We start from the raw sequence: 22,896 nt of genomic DNA on the forward strand, positions 1-22,896 counted from the left end.
ATTTTATGGCCTCCTCGTTCCCCCGATCTAAATCCAGTTGATTTTTTTTACTGGGGATGCATAGAAGAAAAAGTCTATTCGAAACCTATACAAATTCTATCAGAACTTCGCCAGAAAATTGATGCAGCGTCAGAAGAAATAAATGCAAGGAATTTTGCACGACTGGTGAAAAGTTCTTTTGTAAGGCGTTGCAGAGCCTGTATTCGTGCCGGAGGAAGACAATTCGAACATTTACTTTAGTTTAAGGAGAATAGAAAAAATAAAAAGTTTTACGATGGTTCGTTCATTGTTTTTTTTAAATTATAATTACCTATTATGTTATTTCCAATAAAAATTGGTTATTAACTGACTCAATTACCTCTTTACTAAAAATAATAATTTTATTTCAGACCAGAAACAAAAAATAACAAATTTTAGTAACAAAAATTCCTAATGTTGAGTTGTTCAAAATGAGCTCAATTTGAAAAAAATAAGAAATAAAATTTATAAAGGCAAGAAAAGTGGCAAGTGTTGCACCATTTTAAAATCTTGATTAAATGCGCCATCTTTTGAAATAACTTGCCAAGGGTAGTGTAGTACATTTTTTTTTCAATATGAAGTGTCAAAGTTAACTAACTATTTTTTTTAACGATTACTCACTAAAACTTAACTTATTTTATTAAATTAACGATGTTTTTGCATTAATTTGTAGTTGCGATTAACAGCATATTTAATAAAGATCACAAAATTAAAAAAATCACTGCGACATTGTGACATTGGTGATCACAGGACTTGAAAACGCGACCAAGGGTATCGAATATCAACTTTTTATTTAAATTGTCTATTATCGCTGAACTGAGTGATATGGACGTATTTAGCCAACGAGTATCTGCAGTCATGAAATTCCTCGCAAGTAGGTATATTTAGAGTTACTCTGCTTAGCAGAAAAAAATATATTTTAATTATTTTTTATCCATATAAATCATACATACATATATTTTTCTTCTTGTGAATACATATATATCCTATCTTATGCAAACATAGGAACATAAATAACCACAAACATTAATGATGTATTTTGTAACATTAATTTTACATGTCTTAATTTTTAATAATAAAATAATAACAATAAAAGAAAAAAACATAAAAATACTATTTACAATCAGAATATTTACATAAAAAAGAGAAAACTATTTACAATATTGAAATATAATCTATTAATGAACGCGGCATTTTAGACATCGAGAACGAGTTCTTTTGTTCTCTGCGCGGGTGCAAGGTCCATAGCGACACTTCCACCGTCCACGTCGCCGCCGGCAGAACGATTCTAGTTATTGAGGCGAGCGCACGTCACTTTTTCTTCGCTATCCCTAATACGAGTAACGTTCGTAATCGCGATAAAAAACTTCTTAAGGACGTCCCTACCGTTCCCTCGACAAATTAACTGCTTATCTAGCAATTTAATATCTGCAAACATATTCTGTGTGTGTGAATTGAACCCCGACTGGGTAAGTGTTGCACAATTTTAAATTAACCTGTAGTTAAGCAAACCATAGCGGTTTCTTTCGCTTTGCTTAAATAGTTTTTCCTTCCTTTGTGTTAGCGCTTATCTATATTCTATTAGACGCTCATTACCTGTTTTATTTCTATAATCGTATTACCGCTTTTTATGTGTGCTTTATATACAGCTTATTTGAATTTTAGTGATGTTAGAAATACAAATGTTTAAATTAACGGCTAAATACCTAACCGAAATTATTGTCATCTCCGTATCTGATAGTGAACATCCACAGCAACACATCTACACTTGAGAGCAATAAAATCGCACACCCCCTGTAAATTCGTTTATTACTGTTTTTTTTCTTAAATCTAAAGATATTGACTGCAAATCATTAGGCAAAATTAAACAATACAAACTTAGCTTTAAAAAAACACAAAATTAAAATCATTGACCTTCACGAAACTTACAGAAACCAGCCATACGCCAAATTAGCCAAATTCACCCGTTAGCATTGTCACTACTAGCACCCCTTACCCGCAGTATAAAAGGGTTGGTGTTCTTGGATTTTTAATCAGTTGCATACCGTAGGTCAACGTGATAACATCTCTACTGAAAGCGTACTGAAAAATATGGATACCACGCCTGCAGAAGCCGCTCAAGTTATTGCCTTGCTAGATGCAGGCCATAATCAAAGTGAAGTTGGTCGACGACTTAATTTGAGCCGCTACTCTGTTCGTCGTGTGTACCAGAGGTTTCAAGAGACCGGTGGCTACGTTCGGCGACCAGGATCTGGCCGGCGACGCAGAACTTCAGAGCGTGATGACCGCTTTCTTGTGTCGAGGTCTTTAAGAAATCGGCAACTGAATGCGGTTCAACTGGGACAAGAGCTTCGAGAAGTCCGCAATGTCAGTATAAGTCGGTGGGCAGTCAGAAGAAGACTTGGTGAAGCAGGACTGACTTCACATCGCCCAGCAAATGGTCCCAAATTGACCACAGCTCACCGACAAGCCCGACTGCGATTTGCAAGGGAACATTTAAATTGGACGTATGACCAATGGCGGTCATTTATGTTCTCTGATGAGTGCAGAATGACTTTATATGGTCATGATGGACGCTCAAGGGTCTACCGAAGGTCATCAGAGAGATTTTCACAATGCTGCATAAGTGAACGCGTGGCTTTTGGCGGTGGATCGTGTATGTTTTGGGGTGGCATAATGTTGGACACTAAAACTGACATTGTATTCATTACTGGGGCGAATACCGGCCCGAGATCGAAGGGTCTGACGGCTGCACGATACGTCGAAGAAGTGCTTGAAGAACATGTGAGGCCGCTTGCGTGGCTTATGGGAGAAAATTTTCTCCTAATGCACATGGAAGATGTTGGAATCACCACTATGGAGTGGCCAGCTCGTAGTCCTGATCTCAATCCGATTGAGCATGTCTGGGATGAGCTAAAAAGAAGAGTTCGAGAAAGAAACCCTGCTCCTACGAGCCTCCGAGATCTTCAACATACCATTGAAGAGGAGTGGAACGCTGTACCACAAGATTTCATTATAAAATTAATAAGGTCTATGAAAAATCGATTAAGAGCTGTAATTAAGGCTAGGGGAGGGAATACACCTTATTAATAAACAATTTGATTAAGAATTTTGAGTTTGATTTTCATTATTCTTCAAGCAAAATTGGGTAATTTTACCCGTTTCTGGGGTTTTGTGCCCTAAAACCTCTTATGGGTATTTTTTTACACTGTATTTGATATCATTAGAAAGGTAATTAGGTAGGCTTTCAAATAATATGTGTTTTTTTTTAATATTTTGTTCAGATTCACGAAAAAAACTGCCTTATTTAGTAATATTCAAGGTGTGCGATTTTATTGCTCTCAAGTGTACATATTTAGTGCTTTCCTACTTGGCGGTGCTGTGGGTGCTCACCGTCTACGGCCAGTGTGTAATGTTTCGCGTATTGCGCATCAACCTCACACCCTACACCAGCATCTGGATCTGGCGATCAACGCGCGAGCCTTCGTCTCCTGTAGCGGCTAGTGACGTCAGGGGAGTGCTAAGGAAAGTGAGGAGGTTAATCGCTGTATAGGCTCTAACTCAACTTTTATACCGACCCTATCTACCGACCTAGTTGAATTTATTTTTAAATTAATTAAATGTCCGATTTACTGGCTACCTACTTTTATTTAATATCCTCCTAGGAAATACTTCTGCCTAGGTTAGGTAGGATACAGTAGCGTAGACGTAAACTTACTACCGGGACAATATATGTATATATTTTTTTTGTTTCAGAACGCAACATATTACCAGCAGAGAGTGAAGACACTGCTGATTTATTGCTGATTTTTGATAAATTATTTGATTCATTTAATGGCCACTCATATCGTGATACAGCAAAAATTCTCAAGGGGGATGTCTTAAATCACCACATTTCCAGTTCTGGGCAGAAATTAAACCTGTTTTAAAATCAATAGAATTTGAAAAAAAAAAAATCAATATGGGTCTCATTCAGTTAAATACGAGAAAAGCTCCCTCTGTCCAGAACTGGATCAACAATATAAACACTTTTATAGAAATGCGAAATTTTAATCAAGAAGAATCAAGAGAATTTCTTTTGCTGTTTCAGAAGCAATGGAATAAGAAATACTAATCCAACTTGCATGCAATTTATAAATACTTATAAAACATTGTTGATTAATAATCTTAATTCAGTTCATTCAATTAATGCGAATTGTGAAGAAGATGATTATAGACCATTGAAATCAATGAAATTATTATTAATGGAAAAATCAGATGATTTAGATTTTCTTGATTTGCATGTGAAGTTGATTACTTAATTTCAACAATGAGTCAAATTATTTCTAGTAATTTGATTTTGCATGCGGAAGCGAAGAAATATGTAGCAGGATATGTAATAAAAAAATCTAAATCTAAACTATTTAAAAATCGTACTAGGTTCACGACTGATTTGCTTCAGTAAGAAATTGATCCTAATTCATTTAATTACATGATTTATACAAAATAATCAAATATTTTAGAAGCACATGCTTCGTTGAGAAGAAATTGTACAGAACAGCTGTACCTGATGTTCAATGCCATTAGGTTAGTATAATTAATTAACACTTGAAAAGTGTATTTAAACCACATCATCAAGTTAAATTGAATCATACCAATTTTCTTAGGGCCCTATCTCATTAGGACACCATGATCACAGTAAACTTAATTCTGGTTTCTAATTTGAGAATTTGGTGTAAGTACTTGGACTCAAATATTGCTTATGTATTTGCTTATCCTACAAATCAGAAACCGGAGAATATAAGCTTAAGCAGTACCTCAATTTACTATAATCGCATTAATTGAAAAACACAGATATCTGCTGTATACTGAGTAGATGAAATGCCTTATCAGTCTTGTAGCACTGCTAGTTTGTGTGAGTGTGTCAAATCGAACGAACTGCTGGACATAGGCCTCTCCCAAGAAGGGGTTTACCATAATCTCCACGCTTGGCAGGTGGGTTGGCAATCGCAGTAGGTTGTTAAAGAGAATACTGCTGCCCATTCTCTAGTGAATCCCTTAGTCGCCTATTACAACACCCATGGGAAAAGATGAGGTGGGGCTTGTCTTTATGTTCGTCACCACAGGGGACTGCTTTAGCTAATATGTATACGATGCTGTGGTGGAGAGACTGGTGGCCATCACTCTGGTGCCCTAGTGAGATAGAGCCCTCATAGGGGGCTTACCTTAACTATGACTTATTTTAAAAATAAATTGAGGATTTGAATCAACCATTCATTTTCAGGAAATAACAATTTCTAATCTGTCAGATCAACCTGCCAGGTTTGAACCTATTGCTAGCCCATCTAGAATTTATCCTTTAAGAGAACTTAATGCAAACGTTAGCACTGCAGAAAAGTCGGGAATGTTTGTGTGCAGGGCTTCTAAACAAGAAGTTGATAAAAAAGCAAAATGTTGCTACGTAAACTGTAAAAAGTGTATAGATTACAAAAAACTGTAAAACATTTAAAAAATGAAGCATTGTTAAATGTTATTTGCAAAAATGAAACAGTCAAAAAAATATGCAATAAAAAAATTAGTCAACAAGGAGATCTGCAGAATTTTAAGAGGTAGAAACCTGGACGCAGGTGGAACATGGAGGCTAAAATAATAGCATAGAGGCTCTACAAAAGGTCACCAACAAGCTACAAACTGTTGAGGAGAATGCTTTGTTTACCAGCACCCAGCACATCGAAATCCCTTTTGAGCAAATTATAAAATGAATGTGGGGACAAACAAAACAATACTTAAAGTGTTCAAAAACACAACAAACACTTTTTGCCATCTGAACGAGGGCCTACCTACCTACATATTGCTATGGGATGAAATATCCTTAAGAAAAAAATGAAACCCGAAGGCGGCTAATATATTAATTGCTGCTTTGATGCTGCAATTAATACATGCGCTTCAGTTTGTGACTTGGATGGTGTCAACAAAAGAGATCTATGTCTTTTAGGAGCTTCCGTAGAGAATCCTTACATTGAAGTGAACAGTCACAAAATTGTCACATTATTTGACCCACCACACTTGCTGAAGTGCTTACGAAATTTATTTATTAAATATAATGTACAGTTTAGGGCCAATGTAACATCAGACAACACACAAGGAGTTGGTACGTCATTTGTTATTTAGAATTAGAAAAATAATTGTTTAGTAATATGCACATGTAGAGCCTAATATTTTATGTTTTTAAAATTAGTAATTCAATAATTACTTTACAGGAATCGCTAAATGGCGCCACATCAGGCAATTTTACGAATTGGATAACAATAATCCCAATTTTGCATTTGCTCCATCTTTAAGTAAAGACCACCTGGACCCTAATTCGAAACAAAAAATGAAGGTAAAGCTTACAGCGCAAGTCTTAAGCCACTCAGTTGCAGCAGGAATATATACCAAAATAGCATCAGGTAAGAAACTTTTTACAGTCAAAATCCCTCTCATTTATTCACTTTGATTATACATGATACTTATGAACTATATATATGATAACATCTTACATGTTAGTTGCAATGGTATTAACAATATTAAAGAGTAAAACCATGTTGTAGTATATTGCATTTTTAATTATTACCTAGTGTTGAGCAAGTAAATAGCCCCATGGTTTTGTCATTTAAAAGCTCAGAAACAATATATTAAACGTTTGTTAAAAAGATAAAGAAAATCTTGTATATTTAATGTATACTTATCTGAGCAAAGGCGCAGTAACTTTGCCCATATTGATATAATTTGTTTATTGTGGTTTTCAGTGAACATGTTGACTGAAGCATTGGCAACGGCCAATTTGATCACAAATATGGACGAACTGTTTGATGGTGTAAACGCGTCCACATGAGACCTTAGACGTGGAAAAAAATTCTCAACGAATATCAAAAATTCGTCAAAACATCTGCAAATGTTTGAAATAATGAAAATATTTTTTAAAAGCCTAGAATTTTTGGGATGTATGGGTAATCCGCCATCAAAGCATGGGTGGATTTGGACCCTCAATGGGGTAAAAATGGTGTAGAGAATCCTTAGAGCCAAACACAAAAGTTTGAAAAGTCTGTCCACAAGAAGACTGCAGCAGGACCCGCTCGAAAATGGTTCAAGTTGCATACGTTTCTACTATGGGTCCAATAGCAACCCGACATCCACAGTTGGACAATTCGTTGCTGGGCTTAAAACTGCTGTAATAAGCAACATGGCACATACCAGCTCAGGAAATTGTGAGCTGGAAAACAACAGTGCCATAGTTACAAATTTTAAAACAATTCTGAAATCAGCCACAGACATGTGCACTAACACGGAGCAATCTGAGCATATTTCAATTGAAAAAGAAATTGAAGAAAATCTTACTTCCTCCCTGGAAAAAAACTTAGAGGAAGGAAGTAGCGAACTTCAAGCATGCGCATGTGTCTGTATTATTGAAATAAAATTGAAATTGTAATCACTGCTCTTCGCCCGTGGTTCTAGTCAAGAGCGGACGTATGTCAATTTTGCCAAAAATTCTCCCGAAATATACAAGGAACAATAGCACGTACCACAAAGTGAAAGTGACCTATATTGCATAACAACAATAAAATAAAATAATAAAAAAGTGAAATTATTAAAATCGAGTGACACAAGACAGTGCTACTCGCGCACCGTTAACCCCGCCCACCTGAGGAAGCGAGACGGTGTCCATAATTGCTAACCCGCTTACGCCCGCGGAGTCCTGCGCATCACTGATTGAATGCGTATACTGTATGCCTGTGTGTGTGCATAGCGAAGTGCGTATGAGGCGCCGGCAGGCATCTACCTTGACCTTGGACCGCCATCGTACAATTTAAAGCTTACAAATACAAAGTTATATACGAGAATACGACAACCAAACACATAAACGTACAAATTAAAACTTCGGACCGCTGAAACAAAGGTTACTAAACTATAAAACCATGCCTCTCAGACGCACTCCGCCGTCAAAGCCAAAATCACCAGTCATCACCGAGGATAATCTTTTTACGGATAACAATCTCAATAGCTCATTCTCTGGATCCGCACCAAACTTAAACACAGAGAAAAGCAGTCTCAAGACACGAAACAAGCGCAAGCGAGAAGATGAACTGACCACATTTATGCAAGAGATACGCGATTTATTACAAACTTCCGCGAAACAAACTGAACATAAATTTCTCGCTCTTCAATCCTCCATGACTGAAATAATCGCACAGAATATTGAATTAAAAAATACCCTTACCTTTGTGTCTCGACAATATGATGACCTTAAATTAAAAATGGATGAATGTGAACAGGAACGCAAAACTGAGCGCCACTACATACATAAACTCGAGGAAAAAATAGAAAATATGGAGCGAACGCTTTGCCTTACAAAATTAGAAATTAGAAACATACCGAAAAAGGAGGGTGAGACCAGAAATGATCTACACGAGATAGTTTCTAAAACAGCTGACGTTGTCGAAGTAACGCTCGAGCGACAGGATTTAAAGGATGTTTATCGCATAAATAAAAAAGAAGGATCTTCATCTATCATCTTAGACTTCTCATCAGTAACCACCAGGGAAAATTTCTTGGGAAAAGTCCGTCAGTTCAACCGCAAAAACACCAACAAAATAAATACAGGCCACTTAAAGATCGGAGGTGAGACAAAACCTATATATTTTTCAGAATATCTAAGCACAAAAGCGCAACGTTTATTCTACCAAGCTCGACAATTTGCCAAAGATAATAATTATAAATTTTGTTGGACCGCGTTTGGTAGAGTATATCTGCGACAATCCGAAGGACAAAGATATATTGTCATTAAAAGTGAGGACGACCTCAAATTGAATATAGAACAATGACTAATAAATCCTAAAAATTGTCTCTTCTTTTTAATGTCTTTTTTAAATTTCTTTATTTTTTATTTACTTTATGATGATTGTATACACAAAACCATTTTAATGTTACACAAAAACACACTCATACACACACATAAATTTTACACATTGCAAATACACACCTCTCTATGTGATTGTACAAAAACCGTGCTATTATATAATAAAACAGATAAAATTACCAAAATATTAATATACGGGTATTGGCTGATTAAATGTAGTAATTATGACATACTTACACAATTAGTTTTCAAAATATTAAAGATAAATAAAAACACATGTCTTGTGCAATATAAAATTATAAAAACTTCCAATGGCTAATCAAAATAATAATATAATAACATATTTAGATAAGTTTACAATAGCCAGCTCATATCAGTGTGACACAGAAGAATGTGACAGAATAATAAATATGTCTACCACTCGTAATTCCTTAAAAATTATAAGTCAAAATATTCGAAGTATTTATAAAAATTTCGACAATTTCCAAGCACAATTAGCTAGACTATCGTTCGATATAGATATAATCATTCTTACTGAATGCTGGCTCAATGACAGTAAACCGATACCAGTATTAAAAAATTATGTTGCATATGCTTCAAAACAATGCTTGAATCAGAACGGCGGTATGGTTATCTACGTAAAAAAACACATTTTGTGTTCTGTAGAGGAGCCCGAACCTTTAGGTGCTAATTATCTGTTATTAAAAATTAAACCAGATATTTGTATTTTAGCAGTTTACCGATCACCATCCATATATTGCATTGATAGCTTCCTCAACTCCCTTGAAAATATCATTAATAACGTCAAAGAGAAAAATATTATTATAGCAGGTGATATCAATATTGATATAAAACCGAATAACACAGATAGAAACAGTGAAGCATATCTAAACTTAACATCAGAACTAGGACTCCTCCCAGGACACACCTATCCAACCCGCATGGAAAACTGTCTTGATCATATATTGGTCAATACACCAATATGTTTGACGGTTATAGTTATTGATTCGACTGTTACTGATCATGCATCTGTACTTATATGTCTAGATAACTCCCACCCAAAAACAAAGAAAGTTATGACAAATACAAAAGTGAACCTCAATGCAGTGGTAGAAGAGTTGAAAGATGTAGATTTCACATTTATCGCCGACACCGTAGATGCCAATGAGACGGCCTCTAAATTTGTCAACTGTCTAAAATCAATAATTACGAGGCATACACAAGTAATAAAAATCCCTAACCGTAAAATAATTACCAAAGCATGGATTACCCCTGGTCTATTGCGTTGCATTAGACATAGGAACAAATTACATAGATCTTCACTAAAAGACCCAGATAATACAATTTTAAAGATAACATATAAGAGATATCGAAACTATTGTAACTCTTTACTAAAGAAACTTAAAACTAACTACGAACAAGACGCGTTAAAATCATCAAATAATTCAAAAGAAACATGGAACGTTATAAAGTCAATTACTAACCAATCCAAACAAAAAACATCAGCTTCCAAACTAATACCTGAAACGAAAAACGGACCTGTAGTGACTGAACAAATAAACAAGTACTTCTCTGAGATTGGTAGAGAATTAGCACATACTATTATGAAAAAGCACAACTTACAGCAAAATTTAAAGTATAAATTCAACTCACCGCCTGAAAGAGACTCAATTGTTTTATTACCCCCCGATGAGACTGAAATAGAATCTATAATAAATGCATTGAAGATAGATAGTGCTACAGGATGGGATACTATTTCAGGAAAACTTATTAAAATGAGCAAACAGACTCTAATTCCCCACATCACAAAACTTTACGAGAAGTGCTTCGAGCAGGGTATCTTCCCCGACGTTTTTAAAAAATCACTTATAACACCGGTTCATAAGGGTGGAAATCAAGAAGACATGAAAAACTATAGACCTATATCGATTTTACCAACACTCTCAAAAATGCTAGAAAAAATACTAAATAGGCGGTTAGTACAATTCTTAGAACGTAATCAAACTCTATCCGAATCACAATTTGGCTTTAGAACAGGGAAAAGCACTGAAGATGCAGTGAATCATCTGGTTGACTACATAACAGAGAAAGTTGATGCAAAAGAAAAATGCTTAGGTGTTTTTCTTGATCTAGCAAAAGCCTTCGATACAGTCTGTGTTGCTACACTTATAGAAAAATTAGAACACGTGGGGATACGGGATAAGGCTCTCAGCATATTTACAAACTTTTTATCTAACAGAAGGCAACGGGTAAGGATTGACGGTATAATTAGTCAAGAAAGTGGAGTATCTTTCGGTGTACCACAAGGGAGCGCATTATCACCGACTCTCTTCTTGATTTATGTTAATGATCTGTGCAGTAAAAAGCTTTACAAAGGTAGAATTTTCAGTTATGCAGACGACACTGCACTCGTATTTCACGGAAAGACATGGGACGAAGTAAAACATACGACTGAAATGGAACTAAATAAAATAGCGCACTGGCTTGAAAATAACCTGCTCACTCTTAACATTGAAAAAACTTCTTATATACAATTTACCTTCTCTAAAACTAAACCTCCAGATATAAACCTCAAAATTCATCCATGTAGCACCGCCTCTCAATGCACATGCCCCTCACTTACTAACAAACCATATTTAAGATATTTAGGTGTGATTGTGGACGAACGATTGACCTGGCGACCACAGATAGATCTTACCACGTCGCGTGTTAGAAAACTTATATGGGCATTTAAGAAACTTCGACATGTAGCTGAGTTTAAGCTTCTTCGCACGATTTATATTTCTCTAGCCCAATCAATTTTAAGTTATTGTATTACGGTGTGGGGAGGCGCTTGTAAATCTATTTTGATACAACTTGAAAGAGCTCAGAGATCACTTCTTAAAGTCATGACATTTAAAAACTACAGATATCCGACAGTCACGCTTTATGAAAACTGTGAAATCCTTACTGTTAGGCAACTATTTCTGCTAAATATCTCACTAAGACAACATAAAATAACACCAGTAAACCAAATACAACAACGGACAATACCAAACGCATGCAAACCTATTAAATGTAACACTGCTTCCGCTAGTAGACAACACTATTGCTTATCAAAATACATATATAATAAAATAAACAAAACCCTGGTAATAAATTCTCTGAAAATGTCAGAAACAAAAAAGAAATTAATGGAATGGCTACAATCACTTGATTACCTGCAAACTGAAAATGTACTACAAAGACTAATTTGATATCACCAAGCACACGCACACGCACACACACACGCGCGCACACACACACACACACACACACACACACACACACACACACACACACACACACACACATACACGCGCAAAACATGATCTCATTAATATAGTTTAAACAATAATAAGTTTTATATAAATTCAGTTTTAACATTAAGTTAGTATTAAGATATAAATATAATAACCTAAGCGGGCGAAGACACTGGCTCCTGTAACACAGGCTTTAAGCCTAGCACAGGCGTCAGGGTTACATTTATGCTGAACTGTATTTTTATGTCAATAAAAACTTTTTAATTTTTTTTAATTTTTAATTTTACTGTAAAAAGATTCTAGTTTCCGAAACGCCAGAGGAAGTACATAATTTTATAGAGTTTAAAAATAACGAATCTGTTTAAAAGTCTCTTACGTACGCCTCTAAGAATTTAACAGCTTGCGTAGAAAAAAGTGTCAGCTTAATAAATATATTTCTAGAAAAAGAAGCGTATAAAGAGTATATCAAAATGAAACTAATTCAATTGTTAAAGGACTCTATAAATTATGACTTCCTCAAAAATTGCGTGGAACACAAAGCATCAAATAAAAGTTATATAATCAATAGTGTGTTCCATATTTGCACTAAGAGATACTGTATTAAAAAAAAAAACAAAATGTATTCTGAGGAAAAAAAAGTCTGTAAATCTGCACTAAAAAGAAAAATTAACATAACTATGCACAAATAAATTCATGTCGTTTCGGTTCAGTGCGCAATATGCATAATTGTATTATTATCAAATTGCACTCACATATTGGGTTTTTTTCATAATGACCGGGCACTATGTATTCTGCTCAATTTATCACTTGGTCCATAACCCTTAATCAAATATTGGGAAATTATTTCCCACTTGACGCCACCGTAAACTTTTTGTTTTATTTCTTTACTGGTAACTCCAGTTAGTACCAACCTCAGGAATAAAATAATCCTACAGATTTTTTAAATCTAATCTAATGGCAACATTTTGTACGAAGCCGCGAACTGTCATCGTATGTCAATTTCAAAAACACAGTTTGAAATATTTTGCGAAAAGACCGGTTCTGGTGGGAGTTTTGAAGGTTTTTGAAGAAAAAAAATCTGGTAAGTGCATAAACACAATATTCTTGTAAACTAGACATGTTTTCTGATTGCCTTTTTCGATTTTTGCCTTCGTAGCATTGATATTTGTTGGATTTTCTTAGGTTTAACAAAGTGGGAAATAATTTCCCATAGTTTGTTCCTGCATTGAAAAAATACAAATTTCAATATATACAATAAATAATTTGTCTGTTGCACTATATAAGTAGCTAAATAGGTATAGGTACTTGTAGTCTTACCTAACTAACACAAAGTTTACGGATCGAGATTGACATTTGAATCCATTTCCAACTTTTAGTGTTTCTATAACCGATCCATGGATCGTTTTCTCAATCTTTTTCTTCAATCTATGTTTGGGAGGGCGGATCGAGATTTTAGATAGGTATTTGTATGAAAGTGACAGTTATGCGTTTTCTATAACCGATCTCTGGTTTTGATAAATCGATTTTTGACGTTTTTGATCTATGCGATTGATATATAATTGCGATCCCCAATTTTTTACGGATTGTACTGAGAAATCTGTGAAAATGGAAATATTTTCAAGTGATAGTGATAGCGATCTCGAAGTATTAGCTCAGCTATCGGACTGGGATAGTAGTGACAGCGACGAAGAACAAACTCTGTCCTCAAAATTTGTAATTTTGATTGTGATGTATCGAGTGGCTGTTTTTTTTTCTGTACTTTACTTGTAAACGGGGGTCAAGGATTTAAGCTGAAGACATAAGCTGATACTTAAACTTTTTTGCTTTCGGTATTATAGTTTTTGTGTACTTAGTACACTTTTACCAATATCTGTAATACTGGAATCAATAGATAACGATTATAATATTCTCGTTTTGATTTATTTATTTAAAACCATGAAGTATCATTACAGGGTTTACCCTAATGCGACAACTTAGAACTTAAACTAAACAAAAATTACAACACATTACATAATTAAAAACACATAAACACGTCAGTCTGGTTTTGAAGAAGTTGGTGGTGTGGAGAGCTCTTGTAAGAGGTGCTTTGGCGAGCAAATTTGTTCTCGCTGTAGGTGCGGGCTTCGCCGCCGCCACACGAAGGGGTCCGGTACACACGCTCAAGCGCTGCAATACTTCCGGGTGATTCTGCACTCCACGAATCACATTCACCAAGAAGACGACCAGTGCAAACTCCCGTCTCATATACAAACAGAGTGGGATCCATGAGTAGGTAGAACGGATGCACCCCATACAGTTTCTTGGACAGATGGCGCGTGAACTTATTCTGAACGCGCTCGAATATTGCCGCTGTATTCTATTCTATAACTGAGACATCGGAAACACAAACAACAAATAAAACGCGATTTTAAAATATATTATGTTAATGTCAAACTGACTGACAACTTTTCGATTGACTGACGTTCCGTTACTGATCAATGAACGTTTATTGTCGTTTATGCTTTTTCTAATCTTGAGGTAGAATTACAGAATTTTACCGCTACGACTTCCCAATCATTTATTTTTGAATTTTGTGCACTTTCTAGTGATTATACATAAAATAGATAAGCTTTAAGAAAAAAGTCACCATTTTACTCATTAATAATCGCTGAAGTACTTTTTCTGCACATGCGTAAAACAAAACGTTTAGCAGGGCGATCTATCCGTTTTTTTTCGATGGATTTCGAGACGAGATCGATTAATGAAATGCAGATTCAAGCTCAATCGAGGGATTGAGTAAAATCTGGATTGATCGGAATCTTAGATTCGGGATCGAATATAGAAAGCGGCCGTAAGTCAGCTAAAGAGCTTTCTCGAGATTGATCACTTGATTTTTATATTTTTATGGCTAACTGAGTCACTTACAATTTTTAGGAACTTTTGTAACTATTTGTGCTGCTGAGACTACCTACTTACCGACTTTCCATTACTTACTTTCAGCTATTTAAATATGGACGCTAGACAGAAACGTAAAGTGCTACCCAAGAAAAAAATAGAAGAAGTGGTACAAAATTTAGACGACTTGTCTGATTTATCAGGCTCAGATTCTGAAGACGACTCATGCTATGTCAACAGCATTCATTCTCCTTCCGATAGTTATCTCAATCAGCCTGACGATAACCTAATTGAACAACGTCTTGAATATATCTTTGGCTGTGAATTGGATGAAGATAAACAAGAGACGCCTACTATACAAGCCCAACAGATTTCAACGGATGCCTTATTAACAGTCTTGGGAGAATCATCTCATATCACAAACTCACAAAAAATAGACAATTCTTTGCCAACTGACTTAGATACTGCAAACGACGAATGTAATGAACAACCTCAAGACATTCACGCATTTAATGAAGCTCAGTAAGATTTAGATGTCATTGACGTTCCCATGGAAGAGTTTTTGGCAGATGATGAACAAGAGTCTGATGGAAGATGTCTGGAATTTAATGAAGTTCAGCAAAATTTTAATGTCATTGAAGTTCCCATGGAAGAGTTTTTGGCAGATGATGAACAAGAGTCTGATGGAAGATGTCTAGAATTTAACGAAGTTCAGCAAGATTTAGGTGTCATTGACGTTCCCATGGAAGAGTTTTTGGCAGATGATGAACAAGAGTCTAAATCTAACAACGAAGTACGCAGAGATCGTTCTCAGCCAAGAGCATGGGTTTTTGTTCGATTAAGGGATAACAGATAGAGTCTGACACGCAAAACATGAGCTAGACAATTTTTAGACATTCTTCATATGGCCACACCAAAATATATGTCAAATGTCAGTACATGAATTGTCATTTGCATAAAACGTGTTTACTTTTTTGCTGCGAAATTATTTTAAACCATTAAATATGAAGACTCCTATTAAGAGTGAGGCTAGAAAGCTAATATTCAATATGGTTAATAAATTTGATGTGAAAAATAAAGACAATGAAAAGATTTTCAATGAAAAAGAACAATGTTTGGTTACAATCTTGGAAGCCATTGGTAAGCACGACACGTTCATCTTGATCCTTTGCTTAATCCTATTAAATGTTCATATTTGCATGAAACATTTATCTCGTTATGTATGAAAATATATTCAATATTTTATATATTTTCGTATTTCTTCAGGAACCGAAAATATAGATGTTAACAAAATTGAAGAGTCTGTCAAAAATCTTAAAATTATACATAATTCAGAACGGATTTCGGCATCTGTACTTGGATGCCGAAATCCGTTCTGAATGGAGGAAATATCAACAATAACAGGTAAATACTAACATTTTATAATAAATTTCTTAAATAAATTATAACTATCTACCTACCTTTATTGTTTTTATATATTTGTTTGCTTCATAATAACAAACGTCTCAAAGTCTGTGTTTAGTTCAAGATTCCTTGTTACTTTGTATGTGAATTTAAGACCAACCGAAATCATGCAATATCTCACTGTATCTTGTGTATTTACTTATTTAGAATTTCTTTGATTGTATGATTGATTTTGTTTACTAATTATATAGGTACTACTCTATATTTATTCAATTTGCTTTTTTTTTCAGGTGTAAGTCTTGCTACAATAAAGCGTATTAAAAAAGAAGGTCAATTAAACAACAACATTTGGAGTACGCCTGGGAAAAAGCGACCCCATCCGAGTACTGTATCAAATCTAGACAACTTTGATATATGTGCAATTAGAAACAAAATCAATGAATTTTATACTGTAAAAAAACAAGTACCAACTATAAGAAACTTGCTTGCAGAGTTAAGAGATGCGATAGGATTTACAGGAAGTAGAGAGACTTTAAGAAGGATTTTGCATGACAATGGCTATGAATTCAAAAAGAATTCCAATGAAAGATCATTACTCATAGAAAGACATGAGATTGTCGCTTGGCGGCACAGATTTTTAAGAAAAATAAACATATTGTTTACTTTGACGAAACTTATATACATCAAAATTACAAACCAAAAAAGTCTTGGCAAGGTCCGTCAACAAGTGGTCTTGTTGATAAAATATCAGCCGGTAAGAGACATATTATTGTCCATGCAGGGTCCAAGGAAGGGTTTGTGCCTAATGCTCTTTTGAGCTATAGCACTAAGTCCGTGATGGCAGATTACCATCACGATATGAACGCTGTCAATTTTAAAAAATGGTTGTGTGAAAAATTAATTCCCAATTTAGAAAAACCGAGCATTGTTGTGATGGATAATGCAAGTTATCACACATGTCAAATAAATAAAGCGCCTACCACACAAACCCGAAAAAGTGACATCCAAAACTGGCTTAGATCTCAAGGTGTGCCGTTTGAAGAGTATTTAAGTAAGGATGAGCTACTTTGTTTAGTAAAAAAACATAAACCAGATCCTATATATGAAGTGGATGAAATTTTAAAACAGCATGGACATGAAGCGTTAAGGTTGCCGCCTTATCATTGTGACCTAAACGCCATAGAAATGATATGGAGTTTGGCAAAGAGAAGGGTTGCAAGTAAAAATATCGGTGTCATACCTACGGTAATATGGAACAAATTATAAAAGATGCTTTTGAAAGTGTAACAGTTGCAGAATGGAATAATTGTATAGAACACGTCATAAAAATCGAAAATAATTACATTGAAAAAGATAAAATTCTTGAAACGGAACTGGAAAGTTTTATTATAAATGTAAAAGATGATAGTAGTGATAGTGACGAATCTCTTGAAGTAGATTTTTTAGATTCCGATTTTGATTACGAATCACAATAAATAATGTTATAATAACTACGTTTATTAATTTCTCCTCACAATTGCAGAATGCTTATACACAAAAATGACCCTCCTCATTCTGAGAAGAGGCCCTTGCCCTGCAGTGGGACAGTAATGGGTCGATATTATATACACGAAAATACTATGTTTAAAACGGTTGAGCCATTAAAAATCGTATGATATAAAACAACAATAATATTTGTCCATAGTAAAATTAATCCATGATGTAAAATCAAATATCAAAATGTATTTTTCTTACTATACACAGTGATACCAGAGTTAGATTTTTTGAATTTGCCGCTTTTTTTCCAGGCTCATGTTTCGTATGTCAGACTCTACATTAAAACATAATAGTAAAGACAGCATTGAAATACATGAAATATTAGCGAGAAACTTTTTTATTTGTAAACATGGTGGTGATGATACCAAGACAAATATTTGTTATTGCTACTAAGGTTGCTCAAAATTTCCAGAAAAAGCCTGGGAATTACTTTGCGGATGGGACCTTCAAGTCAGCGTCTAGGCCGTTCTAAAAGATGTTTGTTATACACAGGGAGTTTGATTGGGATGATATGAGTACAAATGGGATTCCAGTTATTTACGCTCTCTTACCTGACAAGTCTGAGCAAACATGTGTACGCCTGTTTTCGCTCATCAAAGAAAAGCTGCAAGTTAAAATTTTAAATGCGATTATGAAACTTACCATTATTAAACCCCTTTCGTCGGTGTTTCCGGACACCAAACTGACTGGTTGCTATCATCACTTTAATGACGCTGTTTGGAAACAGTCCAAAAAAAATTAAATGAGAGATGCAGAAAGAATTTAAAAGAAATAATACTGGCAACCCTTAACCAGGCCCCAGTACGATTCGGTCCCACATCTTTTTTCGTTGTCCTTTCCAGGCTCTGGTAATATAAAATCCACAATTTATAAAGATGGCTTCCCTAAATAAATTATCTATGGGACCAGAATTAAAAACTGTGTATCCGAACGCAATTGATTTCGTGAGTCGGTTGCGCGCCTCTGTTTTCGTAGCAAAGTGAACATTTTTATTAATAATGTCGAAAAAATAAAAGGTATGTCGTGCAATTTTTGGATATGTTGTAGATTATTTGTTTTTCTTGTGGATTAAACATATTTTTTTGTAGATTATTGTAAATATTTGTTACAATATCTTCCCAAATGTTGTGGGACAAATGTGACCGTTGCCTGTTAACGATTTTGTTTTGTAGGGCATAAGCTACCTTTGCCTGATTATGATTATATTATTTCAGAAAACCGTTAAAGACCACGGAATTGAGAACATCCTCCAATAATGGCAGTCGTCGGAAGAGAGTAGCGAGGATGTCGATTGTGGGGCGAGTCTTACAGACTACTATTCTCAAGCTATGGACACTGCTTTGGACAACATGCAAGGTATATCGAATGACGATTTGTTGCATATACTTGAGGGGGGTAGTCCTGCACAAGCACAACTGTTACAAGAAAATACCCACTATTTGTCAAATTCAGACCAGGAGGTTCTGCATGTCGACAAAAAATATAAATCACATCTTTCATCGAAATCTTCACTTGCTGATTCAATGCTAGGTCCATCAAAGCGTGACACAGAAGCTTCATCTAAGTATCCAACAAAGCGCACACTACCTACTTTAATATGCACATACAGAGATTGCTTGTCTCAGCGTCCACCAGCACACGACACACCAGAACCCGTGGCCAGCACATCCCAGTTTTTGCATACACCGATACATCTGGACAATGCTGTTTCTGGTCATTCCCAGCTTTCACCTACTTTACCTGGTGCCAGGACGATTACACCCGATGCTTCACCAGACTATACATTTCCGTATAACACCGTAACAACTTCACCTCAACATATGCCAAAATCTAAGATTTCACATACCAACAGAGAAAGTGTGTCTCGGAGTCTGGGAGATTGTGAGCAAACTCCTGACGTTATAGTTGAACAAGAAGAGATGGCCATTACCTTAGCTCCAGACGATGATCAACTTTCTGAGCTACTTGAGCCAACTTATGCTGAATTACAGGCGAAGCAAAGAAAGGGGAGTACAAAAGTACGTTACTTTGAAGATCGCGATTTTAGTTGACAGTTACTACCTACAACAAAACACGACAACAGAGGTACCCCATTTGACCATTTTATGGATATGTCGAAAACACAACAAGTATGCGAGTTTAAAAGGCAGCCAGTTTTCGAAGGATGTAGACAGTAATGAAATTAAGGCCTTTTTGGCTATAGTGATTCTTACGGGAATTGCCCCCACAATCAGATATCGAATTATACTGGAATTCAGACCCATTTTACAATAATCAGGAAGTATCTGGAACAATGCCTTGTAAAAGATTTTAAAAAATATTTAGGGTTTGGGTCCCGGGACGTCTCGTGTCCGAAGTCCCGGGACTTTTTGTAAATTTCGTTGTCTCGTGTCCCGGGACTTTTGGGTCGAGACTCGAGACGAAACACGATAGTCGTATGTATTGTATTAATTTTTATTTTCAAAGCATTGCATGAGCCTAGCTAGCGCCATCTGTTACTGTAATGAATAATTACTTGGTCTACATACTGAGTTTGCCGCGCCGCCATTTTGTTTATCCTGCCTGACACAAGCTCAGTCGCAAATTTCATTGAGTGTGGTGGGGTGCTTTTGTTGCAGTAGCGATTATAAAAATTCAACGACGGCCATCGATCTCATGTAAGTTCTTGATTTTGTTTACTTCAATGGTAAATTAAGTAGGTAAGACGTTTACATAGGTTTCATGATAGTGACTTGACAAATAATCTTCATATCTGTTATCATGTATTAATTATGTTTAAGTTATGTCTGTTATGGTTTTTTTTATAAAATACATAATAAAGTGATAAGTACTCACTCAGTGTATAAACTTATGAAATTAATTTTCGATTATTATTATTTTTACAGATACTTTAAACAAAAATAGATCTTTTAATATGGAGCGTACAGCAAAAGTATGGAAACATTTTAAAAAGATAAATGAATCAACAGCACAGTGTTCGTTATGTCCAAAACAAATTTCATGCAAAGGGTCGAATACTACGGGCCTTGACAGACACCTCCAAAGAGTCCACAATATTTCTGTGAATCAACCGCCACCGGATGAATCAAAATCAGTTGTACAACCTGGGACATCTTGCGAACCGGAATCAAAAAAAATTAAACGTGAAAATCAGTCTGAAATTACACGATACGTTGCTAGAAAGTCTTTGTCTGAAATAATTTCTCGTTTGGCGGCAGAGGATGGCCTTACTATAAGAGCAATCACAAAGAGTAAATTTATTCGTGAGAGTATTACCCAGCGAGGTTATAAAATGCCTAAAAACGAAACTGAAATTATGAAAATTATATTAAATTATTATGAAGAAAAAAAAGCAGAAATGATTCAGAAATTTAAAAACTTGGTCGCTTCTGGTACACGTTTCAGCCTTTCAGTAGACGAGTGGACCAGCGTCCGAAACCGAAGGTACTTTAATTTGTGTTTGTATGTTGAGGACGGAGAAGTTTTCAATTTGGGATTAATCTATATACCAGGTAAATGCGGTGCTGAAGAGACCAAAAAAATGGTTGAAGATACATTAAAAAGATTTCAATTGGATTTTGAAAAACATATTGTAGCCACCACCAGCGATGGCCCAAATGTAATGAAAAAGTTTGGCAGGGAAAGCCCCAGCGAGATGATCCTATGCTTGAACCACGCAATCCATCTAGGAGTTGTAGATACATTTTATAAAAAGAGACAGGCTACATCCGCAGTTTCGAGCTCCGAAGATACCGATGATAGTGACGATGAAATAATGGAGAACAAAAACTCTTCTGATGACGAAGCGGACGACAATGCCAGCTACGACACAAACTTCCGATTACAACCCATTGATGAAATTAAACGAGTGCTCGACGAAACAAGGTCCTTAGTGAAATTATTTAGAAAGAGTCCACTGAAAAATAGCCAATTACAGAATTATGTGAAAGCTGAATTTGGGAAAGAATTCAGTTTACTACTGGATGTCAAAACAAGGTGGAATTCCATCATTGTGATGGCAGAACGGTTTCTGAAGCTCAAAAATTGCGTGAAGAAAGCTTTGATTGATTTAAACATGTTAGACAAGTGGAATGAAGACAATCTTCTTCTTTTGCAGTCGATTGTTGATTTGTTGCAGCCAGTCAAGATCCTGCCTGACACAACATACAGCTGTAGAAGCCTTAGGGAGACAAAACGCTACGTTACTAACAGCTGAAGCAATAATTGATGTATTACTGAAAAAAATTCAATCGACAACGACAAATGATGATTTATCGAGTCAGTTCTTAGAAACTTTAAAAGCTCGTCTAGAAGAGAGAAGACCACAACGAGTTATCTGTTTATTAAAATATTTACACACTGGTCATCACACCTCACAGTCTCAAAACACGGACTTTTTTACTTCAAATTTAAGTAAAACTGCCCTAATTGGCTTTGCGGAAGAACTGTATTGCAGGCTTTTTGAAAATATACCTCACATCCCGACACCAGATATGGAAATAATAAGCGCTGAACCTAGTACTAGTAGCTCTCAAGTACACAACGAGCCGGATGAGTCGTTTGTAAATCAAATGGAACAAGCAATAAAAAAAATCAAAGAAAATGTACCCGAGGTTCAAAAAACAACAACAAGAGCAACATTGAAAAAGGAGTTTCAGTTGTTCGAAGCAACCGGAAAACGTACAGAAAATTTAGAACTACTTTATAAAGCCTTAAACTCAATTAAACCGACTTCTGTTGAAAATGAGAGAGTGTTTTCCTTGTCCGGTGGCGTTATTACAAAAATCAGAAGCAGATTGTCGGACAAAGCTGTTAATGCTCTGATTTTTTTAAAAGCCTATTTTATAAAATCAAAGTAATTTTATTTTTTTAACTGATTAATAATTTGAAAGACTGATTAAAAAGTCT

The 22,896-nt window shown here is 35.4% G+C and overlaps 1 protein-coding gene across 2 annotated transcripts; it reads left to right on the top strand.

Annotated features, from left to right (window-relative positions):
• Positions 1 to 14,940: 14,940 nt before the first annotated feature.
• Positions 14,941 to 22,896, top strand: LOC113500052. Of its 2 annotated transcripts, none has more exons than XR_003401162.1 (2): positions 14,941 to 16,188; positions 16,315 to 16,399. XR_003401162.1 is itself a non-coding variant. In XM_026880713.1 (2 exons), exon 2 carries the CDS (start codon positions 20,903 to 20,905, stop codon positions 22,202 to 22,204), a length of 1,302 nt encoding a protein of 433 aa, XP_026736514.1. In that variant the 5' UTR covers positions 14,941 to 16,188; positions 17,749 to 20,902; the 3' UTR covers positions 22,205 to 22,896. The 2 variants fall into 2 exon arrangements, 1 of the variants encoding a protein (XP_026736514.1); XM_026880713.1 differs by lacking the exon at positions 16,315 to 16,399 and adding an exon at positions 17,749 to 22,896.

This window comes from Trichoplusia ni, chromosome 13 (assembly GCF_003590095.1).
Source record: "Trichoplusia ni isolate ovarian cell line Hi5 chromosome 13, tn1, whole genome shotgun sequence".
Classification (NCBI taxonomy): Eukaryota; Metazoa; Arthropoda; class Insecta; order Lepidoptera; family Noctuidae; genus Trichoplusia; species Trichoplusia ni.

Excerpts from the sequence above, each read along its gene's own strand:
- LOC113500052 (XM_026880713.1), top strand. The coding sequence starts at position 20,903 with ATGGAGCGTACAGCAAAAGTATGGAAACATTTTAAAAAGATAAATGAA.